We start from the raw sequence: 19,434 nt of genomic DNA on the forward strand, positions 1-19,434 counted from the left end.
AGCCAGCGCCAGAACATATGATCTCCTATGAGCTGCTCTAAGTATGGAATTCAGGTGGAAATTGGTGTGTGCTGGGAAAGGATTTCTATTTCACCAGTGAAAGGAGGGACCTGTGACGTCCCTCATAAATAGGCAGACTGGTGAAGAGCATTGGGCGTGGACTGCGGAGAAGAGAATTCAAATTCCCTTTTTGAAAGCAGAAGAGCGGGGAGAAGGAGGAGGAGGAGGAGGAGGAGGAGGAGAAGAAGAAGAAGAGGAAGAGGAAGAAGAGGAAGAGGAAGAAGAAGAAGAAGAAGAAGAAGAAGAAGAAGAAGAAGAAGAAGAAGAAGAAGAAGAAGAAGAAGAAACATATGAACGGCACCCGTCACTCCTCTGCACAACCAACCTGCAATGAAAAAGCAGACACCGTGGCTTCTTTGGCTAGATAGCAACCTGAAAGGAGGAAAGGACAACCAGGAGAGGACCCATTTGTCTCTGGTGGGTTTGGGACCCCAGTCGTTTTTAATCCAAATGCTTGTATGGTGGGTCTAGCATTACCTGCCTGACTTTCAGATTGGTGTGTCTTCTTTATCCATTGAATAAAAAAGCTTGTCCGGATAATCTCAAGGGGGGAAAAGAAACTGCAAGTGTGCTATCAACGTTTATATTTTGTAAATTAAACACATTTCAGGAAATAGATACTCCCCAGGGATCCACAAGATTTTGATGGCCTACAATGTAATACAACGGAAATATGGAAGTTGAGATTGTTCCTTAGGGTTGTCTCTTTTTGTCATGTTCGATGGGCTGGAGACTGCAGTGCTACTCTGCAGCACTCCTGAGTAGTGGCGCTACTGAGATGCTCCAAGATAGACTGAGCCCCAATATGCCTCCAGGAGCAAGACTATGGGGAGATAAAGAGGAAGGCAGTTGGACCTCCCCTTTCTAGATCAGCCTGGAGCCCACTTGAAATTAACTAGTGATGTACAAATGTTATGAAATCCGTTCCGTTTCTTTTTCATAGCTTGTTAGGGATCTTTCCTTCCGTCATCCACTGTGATTTGAGAAAGTGTATTGAATCCACTACGCTATTTGCGTTCCCCTTTTTTTCGCCGTAATAGCTTACGTAAATATTTACGTAGGCTAAAAAGGCGAAAAAAGGGAACGCAAATGGCGGCCGCTGTAGCCGGCACCATTTGCGTACGCTGTTGTTTGGGGTTTTTTTGCTTGCCGTGATAGGCTATGTAAATACTTACGTAGCCTATCACGGCCTCCACAGGGACACAAATGGTGTCCCTGCATTAGCCGTGATAGGTAATTATCTACGTAATTATTGGTTATGATGAGGAAGAGAATGGCGGCTGCAGAGCAGCAGCCATTGGCAAGTCAGCACGGATGGCAGGAGGTACGTGCTCTGTTTCGTGCACCTTTTGTGGGTGGGACAGTGGCTTCATTCCACCACAGATATCGGGGGGCAAAATGCACTGGCATTCGGCCTCACTGAGAGCCATGGAGGAATTTTCTAACATCCCTAGCTGCTCCGCACGAAATCGTCCAGAACTGGAGGTCAGTGATGCCATTCCACTGCGGAATCCGGAGGTCAGATTCTCTGGAATCCGGCCTCATTTGAGTCTGCAGCAGAATTCTCTGACATCCTAAAAATTAACCAGCCCTTCATCCATTCTAGATTAGTTTCCTGCCACCACAGGAACTATGGTTTAGAACAAGATTCTGGCAGGAGAAGAATCATTCCCCATTCTTAGCACTCAGGGTCATCTTTTGTTTTGATTACGAGATGCTCTTTTGTATTCAGGTCAGGCCTCCATAAAATAATGTAGCATTTGGGAAGAAAGATGCAGCCCAGCAAGCCAGCACTGGAGGCCAAGATGGAGAAGACCTGCACCGCCACCATGTATTTCCCCTTGGTGCTCAGGTAGGTGGGCACAAAGGACAGCCAAACACTGCAAAAGACCAGCATGCTGAAAGGGATCAGTTTGGCTTCATTGAAAGCCCCAGGCAGCTTCCTTGCTAGGAAAGTCAATGTGAAGCAGATGGCAGCCAAGAAGCCCATGTAGCCAAGGGCAGTGTAAAACATGGTGACGGAACCTTCGTTGCATTGCAGGATAATCTGTCCAGGCTGGGAGTGCATGTCAGAGTCAGGGAAGGGTGGAGAGACGGCCAGCCAGATAATGCAGAGGACAACTTGGACACCAGAACAAGAAAGGATGATGACATTGGCCAAACTCTTTCCCAGCCATCTTCTCACCCCAGTCCCTGGCTTAGTGGCCAGGAAGGCCAGCACCACAGTGATCGTTTTGGCCAAAACAGAAGAGACAGCAACTGAGAAGATGATGCTGAATGTTGTTTGTTGGAGCAGGCATGTCACTTTTCTTGGCTGGCCAATGAATAGGAAAGAGGATGCAAAGGACATGAAGAGGGAGACAAGGAGAAGGTAGGAGAGGTCCCGGTTGTTGGCTTTGACTAGAGGAGTTTCAAAGTATTTAATGAAGATTCCCAACATGACTCCTGTGGTTAAGCAGAAGAATAGAGCAAAGGAAGCCAGGGTGATCCCCAAAGGTTCTTCATAGGACAGGAAGATTATAATCTTGGGGACACAATGATCTCTGTCCTGGCTAGGCTGCTGATGCACTGGGCACTTGCTGCAATGGTCTGCATCTGAGAAGAAGAGTGAGTTCGTTTTCACTCACATCAATATACATCCACAGCAGTCTCTTTTCTATTTTATTATGTGGACGAAAGATGGCAAGATGGGAGACAAAATGTTTAGGAGGGATGAAGAGAGGCCTTCCCACCACTCCCCTTCCCTTCCTTGTCTTCAAAATTTAGTGTGCCAACCTTGTGACAGGATGTCTTTCTCCCCCTCCCTCTTTTTATTGATCTGAGCCTGTTGGGAGAGAGTAATTTTGGGAAAGGTAGGGATAAAAATGTTGTAAATAAATAACTTTACAAAAATATAAATAAATTGTACACTACCCTGAGAGTAGGCTCAATAGTGGTGTATTCCAATGTGTGTAAATAAAATAATATGACACAAATATCCTATGTTGTGCTCACAATAATCCTGTGAGTTAGGTTGGGATGTGTGGCAGTGAATGGCCCAAGGCAGTAAGCCCCCACTCTGAGGAAGGATTTGAACTCAGGCCTCACCATTTCAAATCTGACACTTGTCATCAGCCTGGCTAGTTCTGAGAGACCTCATAGGTGAGGCAGTTCCATGCCAGAAATAGCCATTTTCAGAGAAACTTACCATACCCCCTGATGGACCCCAATATTTTGATGTAGCAGCTTGAGTGTCTGCAATGGGGCACCCCTCTGAAGGTCCCGAATAGACACAGATCTTGGGGTTTATTTCGAAATTCACATTTCCATGTCAATAAGCCCCACTTTTTTTCTTTACAATAACCCAAGTAGGTGGACCTGGCTAGTTGTTTTGTAATTCAGTTTCAGAATCATTAAGGCGGTGGAAGCATCCTCGAAATATCTTTCTGGTTGCCTGCCTAACATCATCAATGGTGAGTCTATTTCCAGTGGCCGCCTGAAAAATCTGTCTTGGTGAAGAGGTTGGCTTTTAATATTCTCACACTCTGTTAAGGAGGTGAAGCTTCACCCTAAGTCTGTGTCCCTTGGAACCATGTGATTCAAGAGTCCAGAGATGCTCTGCAAGGATTTAGAGCTTGTCCGCATGAGAACAGTTTTTATGACACTTCAGTCCCTTCTCATGGTGATGACACACTAACATAATCCAAGTCCTACAGTTATTTGCATGTGGGTCATCATAATTAGTTGAAAGACTAAATAAAAATAATCACATATACAAGGCATTTAGCAGGATGGGTCAAACCATCATTAAAACCAGACTCATTTTACAGGCTGGAATGGCTGAACAAATGAGAATGCTTTATGCAAGCCTCCATTCCAAGGACAGGGTGCCACGACCAAAAAGCCCCGCTCTCTGAGGGGGAAACATACCTAATTTTAGATGGTAGGGAGAACTGGAAGAGATCCTTCCTTTATAAGCATAATGTTTGGCAAGCTCCAAAATTGCCCCCATTTCCGTTTCTTGTGAGGTCACCCACCTTCCTGCATGGAGATTGACCCTTCTGCACATGGCGCACAGGCATAGCAGCAAGGCGGCTCTCCTTCCTTGACCTCCTTGGCATGCCCAGGGCGACAGCTCTTGACGCACCTGGAACGAGGCACAGTCTAGCAACAAAGAGAAGGAGCACCAAGGAACAATTATTAGGTGCATTTGTCTCTGTGGAAAGGATTCGTGGTTTTGAGAAGGAGACAAACCCAGGAGGAACCCTGCCTGGTCCCAGAGACTCCAGGCTCTTATTCTGTGGGAAGCACGTTTGGTTCAACTGCTCACTTCTGCTGCCTTTCCCCCTTACTTTCATCTGCCTAACCTCAGTGGTTGCCTCAGTGAGAGCAAGGCCTGCTCAGATATTGTAAGAGTGCACTTTGGGGGGGAGTCCTGACCTGGGGAAGGAATTGTTCTGTCTGGTTGTTGTTGTTGTTGTTGTTCTGTCGTTCAGTCGTGTCCGACTCTTCGTGACCCCATGGACCATAGCACGCCAGGCCTTCCTGTCCTGCGCTCTTTCCCGGAGTGTGCTCAAGTTCATATTCATTGCATCGGTGATGCTATCTAGCCATCTCATCCTCTGCCATCCCCTTCTCCTTTTGCCTTCAGTCTTTCCCAGCATCAGGGTCTTTTCCAGAGAGTTTTCTCTTCGCATTAGGTGGCCAAAATATTGGAGCTTCAGTTTGAGTATCTGTCCTTCCAATGAGCACTCAGGGTTGATTTCCTTTAGGATGGACTGATTTGACCTCCTTGCAGTCCAGGGGACTCGTAAGAGTCTTCTCCAGCACCACAGTTCAAAAGCATTAATTCTTCAGCGCTCAGCCTTCCTTATAGTCCAGCTCTCACAGCCATACATTACTACTGGGAAAACCATAGCTTTGATTAGACGGACCATTGTCGGCAAGGTGATGTCTCTGCTTCTTACTATGCTGTCTAGGTTTGCCATAGCTTTCCTCGCCAGGAGCAAGCGTCTTTTAATTTCATGGCTACAGTCACCGTCTGCGGTGATCTTGGAGCCCAAGAAAGTAAAATCTGTCACTGCTTCCATTTCTTCCCCTTCTATATGCCAGGAAGTGATGGGGCCAGATGCCATGATCTTCGTTTTTTGAATGTTGAGTTTCAAACCAGCTTTTGCACTCTCCTCTTTCACCCTCAACAAGAGGCTCTTGAGATCCTCTTCACTTTCTGCTATTAGGGTGGTATCGTCTGCATATCGGAGGTTGTTAATAATTCTCCCAGCAATCTTAATTCCAACCTGTGATTCATCCAACACAGCATTTCTCATGATGTACTCTGCATATAAGTTAAATAAGCAGGGTGACAATATGCAGCCTTGTTGTACTCCTTTCCCAATTTTGAACCAATCGGTTGTTCCATCTCTGGTTCTGACTGTTGCTTCTTGACCCTCGTACAGGTTTCTCAGGAGACAGGTAAGGTGGTCTGGTACTCCCATCTCTTTAAGAATTTGCCACAGTTTGTTGTGATCCACAAAATCAAAGGCTTTAGAGTACTCAATGAAGCAGAAATAGACGTTTTTCTGGAATTCTCTTGCTTTCTCCATGATCCAGCGAATGTTGGTGATTTGATCTCTAGTAGGGATGGGGGAGAATTTCTCCCCGAAACTTCGGGGGGCCGAGTGCCAACGCATTCGGCCCCCCGAAATTGGCAGTGAAATTCTCCACCCCCCCCGCCCCCCCCGGGATGGGACTTACCTTTGACGATTGTCCCTCCCGGCGGTGGGTCCCGGCGGCGGTTCGGCGGGTTTTCGTCAGGGGTGGGGGCAGCAGCCGGTCTTTGGACCGGCTGCTGCCGCTGCCATTAAAAGTGAAGTAAAAAACAAACAAACCCGTTATAGGCTACGTAACGATTAACGTAGCCTATCACGGCTAGATCTCCAAAGTCAGCCGTGATAAAAGCCGTGATAAAGCTGTGACCCAGAACATCTAGCCCAGGGCCCAGTTTAAATGGAAACAGAATGAAAGGCACTTTCTGGTCATATCCTGATTTTGGTCCCTCAGGGAGCATAAAGCAAGCACGTAAGACACTACCTAAAAACCCGCTTTCCCGGTTCATGCTCCCCTGCTCGGGGAAGTTTAATGGGAGCACTAAATTGAGCACCCGTAGTTTCCCCCACACCTCTCTCCTCCCCTCCACTATGGGGATATTGTGGATGCTGGAAGCAGGACTACTGTGCCATTCTGGAGGGGAACCAAGGGCTACAAGCTTTGAATGGGGAATGCAGCTTTTATGCAGCAGGATCACATGAGACATGTGTTTAAGGAAGAAAGAGTCACTGAAAGGACTGTCGTAAAATTAGGGATGTATGAAAGTCACTTACCTTTTCGAAGGGTGACATTCTTGGTGGGGGGGAGGCACTCCGTCCCTCCCCCTGAAATTCTCCCCCGGCCCGCTGCACTCCATGGAGATTCTGCGGAGCCACCAGACGGGGCCGCCTGTAGCCGGACATCCAGCCGCTGAGCAGCCTGCAGGGATGTATATGAATCCCTGTATTTTGCCATGATAAGCGATGTAAATCTTTACGTAGCCAATCATGACAAAAAAACCTACAAAAAACAGCGAACGCGAATGGCGGAGGCTACGGCAGCTGCAATTTGCGTTCCGATTTTTTTTGCCCTGACAAGTAACGTAAAGATTTACGTAGCCTATTATGGGGGGGGGAAGGGAACGTAAACGGCGGCCACTATGCCATTTGCGTTCCCTTTTTTTTTATTTTTGCCGTAATAGGCTACTTAAATATTTACGTAACCTATCAGGGCCAAAAAAAACGGAACGCAAACAGAACGCCGTAGCCACCACCCTTTGCGTTCCCTTAGTTTTGCTGTGATAGGCTACGTAAACACTTACGTAAGAGCGGAGAATATCTCCACGAATCTCGGGGAGGCCCCAAAATTGTTGGTGAAATTCTCTGCCCCCCCCGCCTACCCCCCAGGATGGGACTTACCTCCCTTGAATGTCCCTCTCGGCAGCGGGTCCCGGCGGGAGTTCGGCGGCGGTTCGTACAACCGAGCACAACCCAGCTTGTACTTCCGGTAGTTCTCGGTTCGCATACTGCTGAAGCCTAGCTTGTAGGATTTTGAGCATCACCTTGCTGGCATGTGAAATGAGCGCAATTGTGCGGTAGTTTGAACCCTCCTTGGCGTTGCCCTTCTTTGGAATTGGAATGTAAACTGACCTTTTCCAGTCTTGCGGCCATTGCTGAGTGCTCCAAATTTGTTTCATATTGAATGCAGCACTTTCACAGCATCATCTTTTAGGATTTTAAAATCCCACTTGACTTCACTCTCGAGGATGTCCGGCTCAAGTTCAGTGACCGCACTATCATGGTTATCAGGGACATTCAGATCTTTCCTGTATAGTTCTTCTGTGTATTCTTGCCACCTCTTCTTAATCTCATCTGCTTCTGTCAGGTTTGTCCTTTAGGTTTTCCTTCTTTGTCCTTTATCATGCCTGTCTTTGTACAAAATGTTACTTTGAGATCTCCAGTTTTCTTGAAGAGATCTCTAGTCTTTCCCATTCTGTTGTTTTCCTCCATTTCTTTGCATTGTTCATTTAAGAAGGCCTTCTTGTCTCTCCTTGCTATTCTCTGGAACTCTGCATTCAGTTGGATATATCTTCCCCTTTCTCCCTTGCTTTTCGCTTCCCTTCATTCCTCAGCTACTTGTAAAGCCTCATCAGACAGCCACTTGGCTTTCTTGCATTTCTTTTTCTTTAGGACGGATTTCGTTGCTGCCTCCTGAACAATGTTACGGACCTCCGTCTATAGTTCCTCGGGCACTCTGTCTATCAGGTCTAATCCCTGAAATCTATTCCTCACCTCCACGGTATATTCATAAGGGATATGATTTAGGTCATACCTGAATGGTTTAGTGGTTTTCCCTACATTCTTCAATTTAAGCCGAAAATTTGCAAGAAGCAGCTCATGATCTGAGCCACAGTCAGCTCCAGGTCTTGTTTTGACTGACTGTATGGAGCTTCTCCATCTTTGGCTGCAAAGGACATAATTAATCTGATTTCGATATTGACCATCTGGCGATGTCCATGTGTAGAGTAGGGGTGGACGAAAGTCACTTACCTTTTCTCGCAGCTTGTTCGCGGTGGGGGGGAGCGCTTCGCTGCTCCCCCCGCGAAGTTCAGGCCGGGGGGGGGAGGCTTCCCGCCTCGCCCAGCCGAAATTCAGGCCGGGGGGGAGGCTTCCCGCCTCGCCCGGCCGAAATTCAGGCCGGGGAGGAGGCTTGCCGCCTCGCCCGGCCGTGAACGCGAAAGTTTAAAAAAAAAAAAAACGCCCCCTGATAGGCTACGTGACGATTCACGTAGCCTATCACGGCTAGATCAGCAAAGTCAGCCGTGATAGGCTACGTCAATCGTCATGTAGCCTATCACGGGTGACTTAAAAAAAAAAAAAAGCGCGTATGCGAATGGCGGCCCCCATAGGGAGCCGCCATTCACGTTCCTTATTTAGTTGCTGTAGTCTACGTAAATGTTTACGTAGACTACGGCGAAAATAAGGGCAACGCAAATAGCGTTGCCCTTATTTTCGCCGTAGTCTACGTAAACATTTACGTAGACTACAGCGACCAAATAAGGAACGGGAATGGCGGCTCCCTATGGGGGCTGCCATTATCCGTACACACTTTTTTTTTTTAAGTCACCCGTGATAGGCTACGTGACGATTGACGTAGCCTATCATGGCTGACTTTGCAAATCTAGCCGTGATAGGCTACGTGAATCATCACGTAGCCTATCAGGGGACTTTTTTTTTTTTTCTTTTATTGCAATGGCGGCGGCGGCACCCGGTCGAAAGACCGGCTGCCGCTCCCGCCCCGCTCGAACACCCGACAAACCGCCAGCCGGACCCGCCTCCGGGAGGGACATTCAGGGAAGGTAAGTCCCGTCCCGGGGGGGGTGCGGGGGGTGGGGGGGTTCGGAGGATTTCTCCTGAAACTTGTTCGGGGGGCCGAACATGTTGGCGCTCGGCCCCCCGAAGTTTCGGGGAGAAATTCTCCGCCATCCCTAGTGTAGAGTTGTCTCTTGTGCTGTTGGAAAAGAGTGTTTGCTATAAACAGCGTGTTCTCTTGGCAAAACTCTATTAACCTTTGTCCTGTTTCATTTTGTACACCAAGGCCATGCTTGCCTGTCATCCTGGTGATTTCTTGACTTCCTACTTTGGCATTCCAATCCCCTATGATGAAAAGAACATTTTTTTTGGTGTTAGTTCTAGAAGGTGTTGTAGGCCTTCATAGAACCGATCAACCTCAGCTTCTTTGGCCTCAGTGGTTGGGGCCCAGACTTGAATTACTGTGATGTTGAATGGCTTGCCTTGGATTCGTACTAAGATCATTCTGTCATTTTTGAGATTTTACCCCAGTACTGCTTTTCCCACCCTTTTGTTGACTATGAGTGCTACTCCATTTCTTCTCAGGGATTCGTGCCCACAGTAGTAGATATGATGGTCACCTGAATTTAATTCACCCATGCTTGTCCATTTTAGTTCGCTGATTCCCAAGATGTCGATGTTCAATCTTGCCATCTCATGTCTGACCACCTCCAGCTTACCTTGATTCATGGATCTTACATTCCAGGTTCCTAAACAATATTGTTCTTTACAGCATCTGTCTTTCTCTTCACCAGCAGACACATCCACAGCTGAGTGTCCTTTCGGCTTTGGCCCAGCCACTTCACTCTTTCTGGCGCTACTTGGAAATACCCTCTGCTCTTCCCCAGTAGTATATTGGACACCTTCCGACCTGAGGGGCTCATCTTCCGGCATCATATCTTTTAGCCTTGTGATACGTTCCATGGGGTTTTCTTGGCAAGAATACTGGAGTGGGTTGCCATTTCCTTCTCTGGTGGACCACATTTTGTCAGAACTCTCTGCCATGACCTGTCTGTCTTGGGTGGCCCTGCACGGCATAGCTTATGACTTCACTGAGTTACGCAAGCCCCTTCGCCACAACAAGGCAGTGATCCATGAAGGGGGTTCTGTCTGGTACCTCATGCCTATTCTGGGTAGGGGTTGAAATGTACCAGCACCTTGATTTGCACCCTGAGGCTGACTGGGAACCAGTGAAACTCTCTCTCTCTCTCTCTCTCTCTCTCTCTCTCTCTCTCTCTCTCCTTTATCACAGCAATCTGCTGACTATAGTAACCTTTTTTATAGGTTTTTTGTGTAATATATTAAAAACTCTCTTGTCAGTGAAGTCCATCAGCTGTTGTGGGTCTTTAGCTGAGGATCGGAAACTGGTGAAGAATAAATGTGGAAGCTTGGGTAGGGGAAGAGAATTAGAATGGATCCAGGATGTGTCCCTGTGGATAGCGGAACTGGATCCTGTGCTGGTGCTAGGCTTGGAAGCAGTGTCTCTGTTTGTCTCTGGAGGGATTGAAATCTCTCTCTGTCCGCAAAGTAGGGTGTTTGTGTGAGTGTGTGTGTGTGTGTGGGGGGGATCTCCATGAGCAATTTACTCTAAGGTGACTATATCTGGAGGTTTTTAGGGATAATTGAAGTTGTGCCATCCAGCAGTCAGCCTTGATTTTATCGCCCAAAAAACTGGATTTCTTGAGAATGCTTATAGCCTGATTCTTTTCCTTAAGTCAGGTTCCCTGTGGTATAGTTGTTGTGTGTCTGAACCCCTGCACTTACATCGGGTATGCTAGTCGGGTATGCTGGCCCTGGCCCTGGCCCTGGCCCTGGCCTTTCACCATGACACCAGTCAAGAGTTGTTTCCTGTCCCTGTGTTTCCCAGCACGAACATATGTGTGTCTACTCAGAAGTAGCTCCCATTGTGGTCAATGAGGCTTGTTCCTGAAATGTGTACTCCCGACGTTACTGAGATTCCAGTGAATTAAAATATCACATTTAAGAGCCTGAATGTCAAAGTTTCCAAGCTTTGGAGCTTCAGTGGATTGCAACAGGACAGGGGGAACACTGTGTTGTGATAATGATTGCTGTTAAGAAATTAATACGGGGAGGGGGGAGAGAAAAGAAGAGTGATTTCTGTGAAGACATAGGAGGAAACCTCCCAGTTATTGTATTGCAGGAGAAAGGGGAGGGAGAGCCTGGGGGTGGGTCTATTATTATTGAACAGCCCCTACTAGTCAGATGATGTTCACTCCAACCCCCACACCCCACCTGGAACTATGTTCTCTGAAGTGGCAGTGGGAATCCCTCTCCAATCCTTGCTCCTATGGGAAGATATTGGGACGTCCATGGAACAACCTGGACAGGGAGCTCAGGACCAGAATGCTTGAATGTAGGGATGTACGAAAGTGACTTACCTTTCGCGGATTATGTTGATGGTGGGGGGGGAGGCATTCCATCCCTCCCCCCGGATTCCTGGCCGGGGGGGAGGCGCTCCGTTCCTCCCCCCGGAATCCTCGAACGGCCGGCTGTGCTCCGCGGCAAAAAGAAGGAACGCAAATGGTGGCGGCCATAGCCGCCATTTGCGTACATGGTTTTTTTTTTTAAACCCACCCAACCATGATAGGCTACATAAAGATTTACATAGCCTATCATGTCTTTTTTCTTTTTTAAAAAAACCTAGCCCTGATAGGCTATGTAAATCTTTACGTAGCCTATAAGGTCTTTTTTTTTTTACACAAGCCTGGAAATGGTGGCGGCAGCAGCCGGTCAGAAGACTGGCCGCCGCCGCCACCGCCGAAGCCACCGCCACCCGGAAGATCCGCCCCAGGTGAGTCTCGTCCCGGGGGGGGATCTGCAGGGGGGCGGGGGGTGGCAGGCCATTCCGCCACAGAGTTCGGGGGGCCGAATGCACTGGCATTCAGCCTCACCGACATCCATGGCAGAATTCTCTGACATCCCTGTTTGAATGCCATCATGCCATTGCTCTATGGAACAGATGCGGAAGACCTCCTCCCAAAACCTCCCCTTGACTCTGCACTAGAATCAGAAAACAGGCAGATGGGGAGAGATGAAGTCTCACCAGCCCGCGGTGCTATGAGAAAGCTCTGTTTTACAGGGCAATTCTGCACCAGTTTGCTCAATGGTCAATCCCATTAAGCTCAATGGTATTTACTGCCACATCAGTGTCCTAAGAGTACAGCCATTATTCAGTGAATTATTCATGCTTAATTGATGTCACAGGCAATCAAACGAAACTAGTCCTTCCCCTTACCTTGGAAAGCTGAGAGGGCCACACCACGGCGTTGGGGTTTATGGTGAGCTTTATGTCAGGCGGCGCCTGTCCCTCTAGACTCCCCACTGTAACCCTGGCATGAGTCTGGTTGGGAAACTGCACCCAGTTCACGAGGTCAAAGTCAGCTGCCAGCTCTGCGTTCTCTTCCAAAGACAGTCGGTCCAGCGAAGCATTATAAAACTTGTCCAGGAAAACATGAAGCTAGAATGACAGAGGAAACACCCAGAAAGGAAGCAAAACCTAGGAAGGCTCATTTACTGAAAGCTATCCATGACCCAGAACATCTAGCCCAGGGCCCAATTTAAATGGAAACAGAATGAAAGGCACTTTCTGGTCATATCCTGATTTTGGTCCCTCAGGGCACATAAAGCAAGCACATAAGACACTACCTAAAAACCCGCTTTCCCGGGTCATGCTCCCCTGCTCGGGGAAGTTTAATGGGAGCACCGAATTGAGCACCCGTAGTTTCCCCCACACCTCTCTCCTCCCCTACACTATGGGGATATTGCGGATGCTGGAAGCAGTGCTACTGCGCCATTCTGGAGGGGACCAAAGGACTACAAGTTGTGACAGGGAAAGCAGCTTTTGTGCTACCATGAATGCCTGGAACGGCGCAGCTGCGATATTGTGAATAGGGAAAAGAGGGAGCAGGGAGGGGTTGCCCCACTCCTTGGCCAGATCACTGCCAGGTCACAGCTGGGGCACAGAAGCAGGCCTTTCCAGGATGTCTGGGGTAGGGAATGGGGTGCTCTGCAGCAGGATCGCATTAGCAATGCATTTAAGGAAGAAAGAGTCACTGAAAGGACTGTCCTAAAATGCGCCTTTTCCACAGGGAGGCAGCAGGGTTGCTGCAGATTGGCGTTCATTTATTTATTTATTTATTTATTTCATTTCTATACCGCCCAATAGCCGAAGCTCTCTGGGCGGTTCACAAAAACTAAAACCAAACAACACACAATAAAACAATTTAAAATATATAGATCATTAAAACCACAATATAACAATACAACCACAATAAAACCTAGCAGCAGTACAGGAGTTTAAAATACAGATTTAAAACAGCAAAGATAAAAATTTAGAAAGCTAAAATGCCTGGGAAAATAAAAAGGTCTTCACCTGGCGCCGAAAGGAGTACAATGTAGGCGCCAGGCGAACCTCACTAGGGAGCTCATTCCAGAGCCGGGGTGCCACAACAGAAAAAGCCCTCCTCCTAGTAGCCACCCGCCTCACTTCCTTTGGCAGGGGCTCACGGGGAAGGGCTGCTGATGATGACCTTAAGGTCCGGGCAGGCACATATGGGAGGAGGCGATCCTTCAGGTAACCTGGCCCCAAGCCGTTAAGGGCTTTGAATGTTAACACCAGCACTTTGAATCGGGCCTGGAAATGGACTGGCAGCCTGTGCAGCTGGAAAAGTACTGGCATAATATGAGCTCGCAGGCCAGTCCCTGTTAACAATCTTGCTGCCCTATTTTGGACCAGCTTAAGTTTCCGGACCGTTTTCAAAGGCAGCCCCATGTATAACGCATTGCAGTAATCCAGACGAGAAGTTATCAGAGCATGGATAACTGTAGCTAGGCTATCTCTGTCCAGATAAGGGCGTAGTTGGTATACCAGCCTAAGCTGATAAAAAGTGCTCCGTGCCACTGAGTTCACCTGTGCCTCAAGTGACATTTCTGGATCCAAGAGCACCCCCAAACTACGAACCTGATCCTTTAGGGGGAGTGCAACCCCCTCCAGAACAGGTTGAATATCACCTAGCCGGGCAGACGAACCACCCACTAACAGTACCTCTGTCTTGTCTGGATTGAGTTTCAGTTTATTAGCCCTCATCCAGTCCATTACCGTGCCCAGGCAGTGGTTCAGAACAGCCACTGCCTCACCTGGTTTTGATGAAAAAGAGAGGTAGAGCTGGGTGTCATCCGCATATTGATGGCACCTCAGCCCACACCTCCGGATAACCTCCCCCAGCGGTTTCATGTAGATGTTAAACAGCATGGGGGATAAAATAGAGCCCTGTGGAACCCCATGGCACAATTGCCATGGCACAGAGCAGTAATCCCCCAGCACCACCTTCTGGAATCGGCCATCCAAGTAGGAGCGGAACCACTGTAGTACAGTGCCTCCAACTCCCAACCCAGACAACCTATCCAGAAGGATACCATGGTCGATGGTATCGAAAGCCGCTGAGAGGTCCAGGAGAATCAACAGGGTCGCACTCCCCCTGTCCCTCTCCCGGCAGAGGTCATCCCACAGGGCGACCAAGGCAGTTTCCGTTCCAAAACCAGGCCTGAAGCCCGATTGAAATGGATCTAGATAATCCGTTTCATTCAAGAGTGCCTGGAGCTGTCCTACAACCACTCGCTCAAGCACCTTGCCCAGGAAGGGGATGTTGGCCACTGGCCTATAATTGTTAACATCCTCTGGGTCCAGGTTAGGCTTTTTCAGGAGTGAAAAAGTTCATCCGTCACAAAGCTCCATAGAGTCGCTCCACACTGCATCAGCTAAATGTTGCAACAAACTGTTTTGATCAGGGGGGAATAAACTCTCCCCAAAGAAGTAGCAAGCACTGATCTGAATGACATGAGGAGTCTTTCGACAGCTCAGCACAGGAAGAATAAAGCCATGGTAAAATCGTTGCCATCCAAATACATAAATCCAAACACAAAGATTGTGGATGCTGGAAGCAGCGCTACTGTGCCATTCTGGAGGGGACAGAAGGCCTACAGGCCATGGATGGGGAAAAGAGGGAAGGGGGGAGGGGTCGCCCCACTCCTTGGCCAGATCCTTGCCAGGGCACAGCCGGGGCACAGAAGCAGGCCTGCCTGGGGTGTCAGGGGGAGGGGATTGGGACTATGCAGCAGAATCGCATGAGACATGCGTTTAAGGAAGAAAGAGTCACTGAAAGGACTGTCCTAATATTAGGGATGTACGAAAGTCCCTTACCTTACCGAAGGGTGACATTCGCGGTGGGGGGGAGGTGCTCCATCCCTCCCCCCGAAATTCTCCCCAGCTGGCTCCGCTCCATGGATATTCCGCGGAGCCGCTGGCCGGGGCTGCCCACAGCCGGACATCTGGCCGCTGGGCAGCCTTCAGGGACGCAAATGGCGGCTGCCATAGCCGCCACCATTTGTGTACCTGTATTTTGCCATAATAGGCTACATAAATATTTACATAGCCTATCACAGCAAAAACAAACAAACAAACAGTGAATGCAAATGGCAGTGGCTACAGCGGCCGCCATTTGCGTTCCCTTAGTTTTGCCGTGATAGGTTACATAAATATTTACGTAGCCTATTACGACAAAAAAAAAAGAAAAAAGGGGGAACACAAATGGTGGCTGCCATAGCCACCGCCATTTGTGTTCCCTTAGTTTTGCCATGATAGGCTACATAAATACTTAAGTAGCCTATCACGGCTTCCACAGAAACGTAAATGGCGTCCCTGTGTTAGCAGTGATAGGCTACGTAAGTATTCACGTAGCCTATCATGGCTATATGGAAGAAGCGGCCGCCATTCGCAAGTTCGCACAGACAGCAGTAGGTAGGTGCTCCATTCCAGGCTCATTTCAAGGGTGGGGAGGCAGGGGGGCTTCGTTCCATCACGGATTTGGGGGGGGCGAATGCACCGGCATTCGGCCTCACTGAGATCCATGGCAGAATTCTCTGACATCTCTACCTAAAATGTGCCTTTTCCACAGGGAGGCAGCAGGGTTGCTGCAGATTGGCGTTCATCCATCACGAAGGACCCAAGTGTCGCACCACACTGAATCAGCTAAATGTTGCAACAAACCATTTTGATCAGGGGGCAATAAACTCTCCCAAAGAAGTAGCAAGCACTGATCCAAACTACACAAGGAGGCTGTGTAAGGCTCAGTACAGGAAGAATAAAGGGATGGTAAAATCGTTGCAATCCAAAATAAATAAATCCAAACACAAAGACATGTACCAGAACAGTTCTGTTCTCTTGGTGTTCTAGCAAGGAGAGATAAAATTAGCCAAAATACATTGCTTCATCATAATAGGCATTTGTGTGTTAAGGGCGGGCAATTGTGCAGCGACCCAGACATCCAGACTGAGGCCCCAGTTTTTTCTAGGCAGAGACTTGGGCCTCTCAACAACAGAGCAATAATATAACACAGTTCTGGCTTCTGTCCCAAGGGTTATCTGAGCCAGCAGATAGAACAGGATAGGCAGAGACAGAGAGAGCTCCCCTGTCTGAGAGGACTCCTGTGAAGTTGGGCCCTCCCTGAAGTGGGGGCGTGGCGATCCTGTGGAATAGGACACAGCAGAGACAGATTTGGGAATGAGCCAAGTCCAACTACAACTAAGAAGGATGGATCTCTCTCAGGGCACAAAGGATCAACCACTGCATGGGGGATTGTTCTGATGTCACCGTAGTGCGCAAAATTATAGACCTCCACCAGGAGCCCACAAACCAGATTTCCCTCAGAATTGGGCAAAATTTGACCTCACTCCTGTATTTGAGTCTGGATCCAGGATAATGATTTCAGAGTTCAACCATGGGCTGCTATATGCTGTGGACGTGCAGTGAAAATAAAGAGGAATACCTGCCATGGTTGCAGCATTTGAAGTTGCAGCCTGTCTCCTCCACGAACCCTCAACATCCGCTTCGATCTCGAGGAATATGCAGCATCTAAGGCATGGGCCACAGCTTGCACACTGTTGTATGTACTGTAGCCATCTTGAGTCAGGGCTCTCTCAGTCTCCTCCTGGGGCAGCGTCTCCAGTTTCTCTATCTCTATGCATTTTGTCCAGGCTTTTACGGACAAGGCATGCTTGGAATAGAAACAATGAAATGCTTTACCAAAAAACTCTCCAAGAGAAGAGGAAAATGGTTGATGGTAGTCATATTTTAATTTTCTTTTGGTCTTTATTGCAAAGGCGAATGAGCCGTGGAAGTTCTTGAACAAATGAGAGTCATAAGTAAGGTGCATGTTAATGTCCTGACAAGTTGTTGTGATCCAGACCTTTGTCCCAATGTCATGTGGTACAATCAGTGGAACAGGTGAATTGAATGAGTCAGTATAGTAAAGAAATACAGTGACTTTTGTACTCCAGACAGAGAATACTTCCTGATGGAACATTTCCGGTGGGGGCCTTGGTGGTACTCTTCTTGAGAAGGCAATGCAAATCCCACTGCTGAGTAACAGGGGTGTCAAAGCACTCAAGAACCTCTCTCCATTGTCACTGTCTGGAGCAAAGAGACTGATCCAGGTCCATCCAAAATACAGGAGCAGTTGGACAACCCCCTCGTACTGGGCTTCTTCCTTTGGGGCCATCCGGTAGATAAACGGGAACTGAGTTCTGGCCTTCAGAACATGAGCAGCAAAGCCATAACTGATCTAGTGAGGAAAGGAGGAGACCGGTGCTTTGTTTTGTTTTCAGTGTAAAATCCAGATACTTATTAGCCTGAAATTGTGAAGGAGAGGTACCAGAACATCTCAAGGTCCATTTGCAATGTAGCTACCCTTTGGCTGATTTGCCAGAGTTTTAAGTGGGTGAGCCTCCCAGAGATCTTCGGCTATAGGGAGGTATGGAAATGAAATAAATAAAATAAGGACGTTGCAACCCCTGTGGGATCCTTGTAACGGCCTGGATCCGACTGGGCCCTGACCTATTTGAAGACCCATGCTTCGGTAAAGGGCAGGTTCAGGTAGCGTTGTTATTTATTTATTTATTTGTTTGTTTACCTCAAAGTGTTGTTTCCAAAGACTGTTGTGTTTTGCTGTGCGTTGTTCCTTTCCCCTTTCCCTTTGGCAATAAACTATCACCTCTCTCCACAGAACGCATATGCTCCATTCCAGTTAAGATTCCAGAGCTTTCCTCTCAGTTGTTGCTACAGTTTAAAATTTCAGGTTTGGAGACAGGATGTGTTGGCTTGAACCCCTTATTCCCTGAGCCTCAAGGGTGTCCTGCAGGGCCTGAGAGTCCCCTGGCTCAGGCTAAAGTGGACATAAGGGATGGGGGCAACCTCTTTAGCTAGGCTAGTGTTCAGCATGACAAACCTCTCATTCCCCCCTTCACTGCTGGGTTGTAGAACAACTTCCACCCTCCCTTCCCACTAGTGCTTTAGGGAGACCCACTCTGTCACCACCAGCAGAGACCAGGATGGTCCCAGCTCTTCTTCCTGGAGGTTGTTTGTTGACCTACTTCCTCCTGACATACCTGTGGGATCTTGTAGACAGCCGACATGGTTGAAATCTGGGTGGAGGTGTCAGATTCAGCCCCTTCCAGAATGGCCAGCAGGTTATTCTGTCCTCCGCAGCTGTAGTTTGGAACGTTGATTGCTCCACCAGCAAGCAGGTCTAGCATGGCATCCGAGGTCATTCTCCCATGGAAATGGGTCTCATAGATATTGTAGCCCAGGGTGATATTCGGCAGGAGCCCGGGATTCTGATTGATCTCATGAATGGCAAACAGGAAGGACAGGATGTGCCAGTATCTGAAACCTCCTACACTGCAGGTGATGATGATGTTCAATAAAAATACAGTGTCATGTTCTTTGCATTATACATCTAAGGGCCTCAGAAGACCTGATCCTCTGTTTAGCTTAGAAAAGTGCAGGTAAGACATGATAGAGGTGTATAAAATTATACATGGAGAGGAAATGCTAGAACCTCTTCACACAGCACAGAGTGAAACTATGGCATTTGCTGGCATGACAAAGTTGTTGTGAGTTGTCATGACAGCAGTCAGCTTGGATTTAAAGCAGGGATTAGTCAAATCCATGGAGGATAAGGCTGCCCTTGGCTACGAATAGGGATGATGGAGAATTCCACCATGGACCCCAGTGAGGCCAGATTCCAAAGAATCTGTCCTTCAGGTCTGTGGCAGAATGGCACCACTCACCTCCACCTCCTTCTGGAACTGCCCGCAGTCAGATCCTGCCCTCGTTGATCCCACAGAGCCTACCACTGGCTCCATATCACTGGCAATACGGCCGGCCCCCATTGCTGTCCTGGATCGCTTGCTGAGTGAGGGCTGACTCCAGACGCAAGTGGCTGCTATTAGCTTAACCGGAGGGCTTTACAGCCGCAAATGGGGTAGCGGACACCATTTGCATCCGGAGTCAGCCCTCATTCAGCCAGCGATACGGCATGGCAATGGCAGCCAGCCGTATCGCCAGCAATACGCAGCTGGCGGCTGGCTCCATGGAATCAGC

At 48.4% G+C, this 19,434-nt stretch overlaps 1 protein-coding gene across 1 annotated transcript; it reads right to left on the reverse strand.

Moving 5' to 3' along the window:
* Window positions 1–364: 364 nt before the first annotated feature.
* On the reverse strand, window positions 365–19,223 carry LOC146356463 (vomeronasal type-2 receptor 26-like). The gene is made up of 7 exons (XM_084830131.1): window positions 19,122–19,223; window positions 18,438–18,674; window positions 17,381–17,614; window positions 16,868–17,047; window positions 12,232–12,453; window positions 4,077–4,203; window positions 365–432 (listed from the first exon to the last, which is right to left on the reverse strand). Exons 1-7 carry the CDS (start codon window positions 19,221–19,223, stop codon window positions 365–367), a joined length of 1,170 nt encoding a protein of 389 aa, XP_084686257.1.
* Window positions 19,224–19,434: the final 211 nt, after the last annotated feature.

The sequence above is a fragment of the Heloderma suspectum genome, chromosome 2, assembly GCF_057233095.1.
Source record: "Heloderma suspectum isolate Gila_16-S chromosome 2, 16-S_ref, whole genome shotgun sequence".
Lineage (NCBI taxonomy): Eukaryota > Metazoa > Chordata > Lepidosauria > Squamata > Helodermatidae > Heloderma > Heloderma suspectum.

Coding starts and splice junctions, on each gene's coding strand:
- LOC146356463 (XM_084830131.1), bottom strand. CDS start 19,223: ATGGGGGCCGGCCGTATTGCCAGTGATATGGAGCCAGTGGTAGGCTCT. Junction 18,675..19,121: donor AGTTCCAGAAGGAGGTGGAG/GTGAGTGGTGCC, acceptor GCCATTCATGAG/ATCAATCAGAATCCCGGGCT. Junction 17,048..17,380: donor GCATTGCCTTCTCAAGAAGA/GTACCACCAAGG, acceptor TTCTATTCCAAG/CATGCCTTGTCCGTAAAAGC.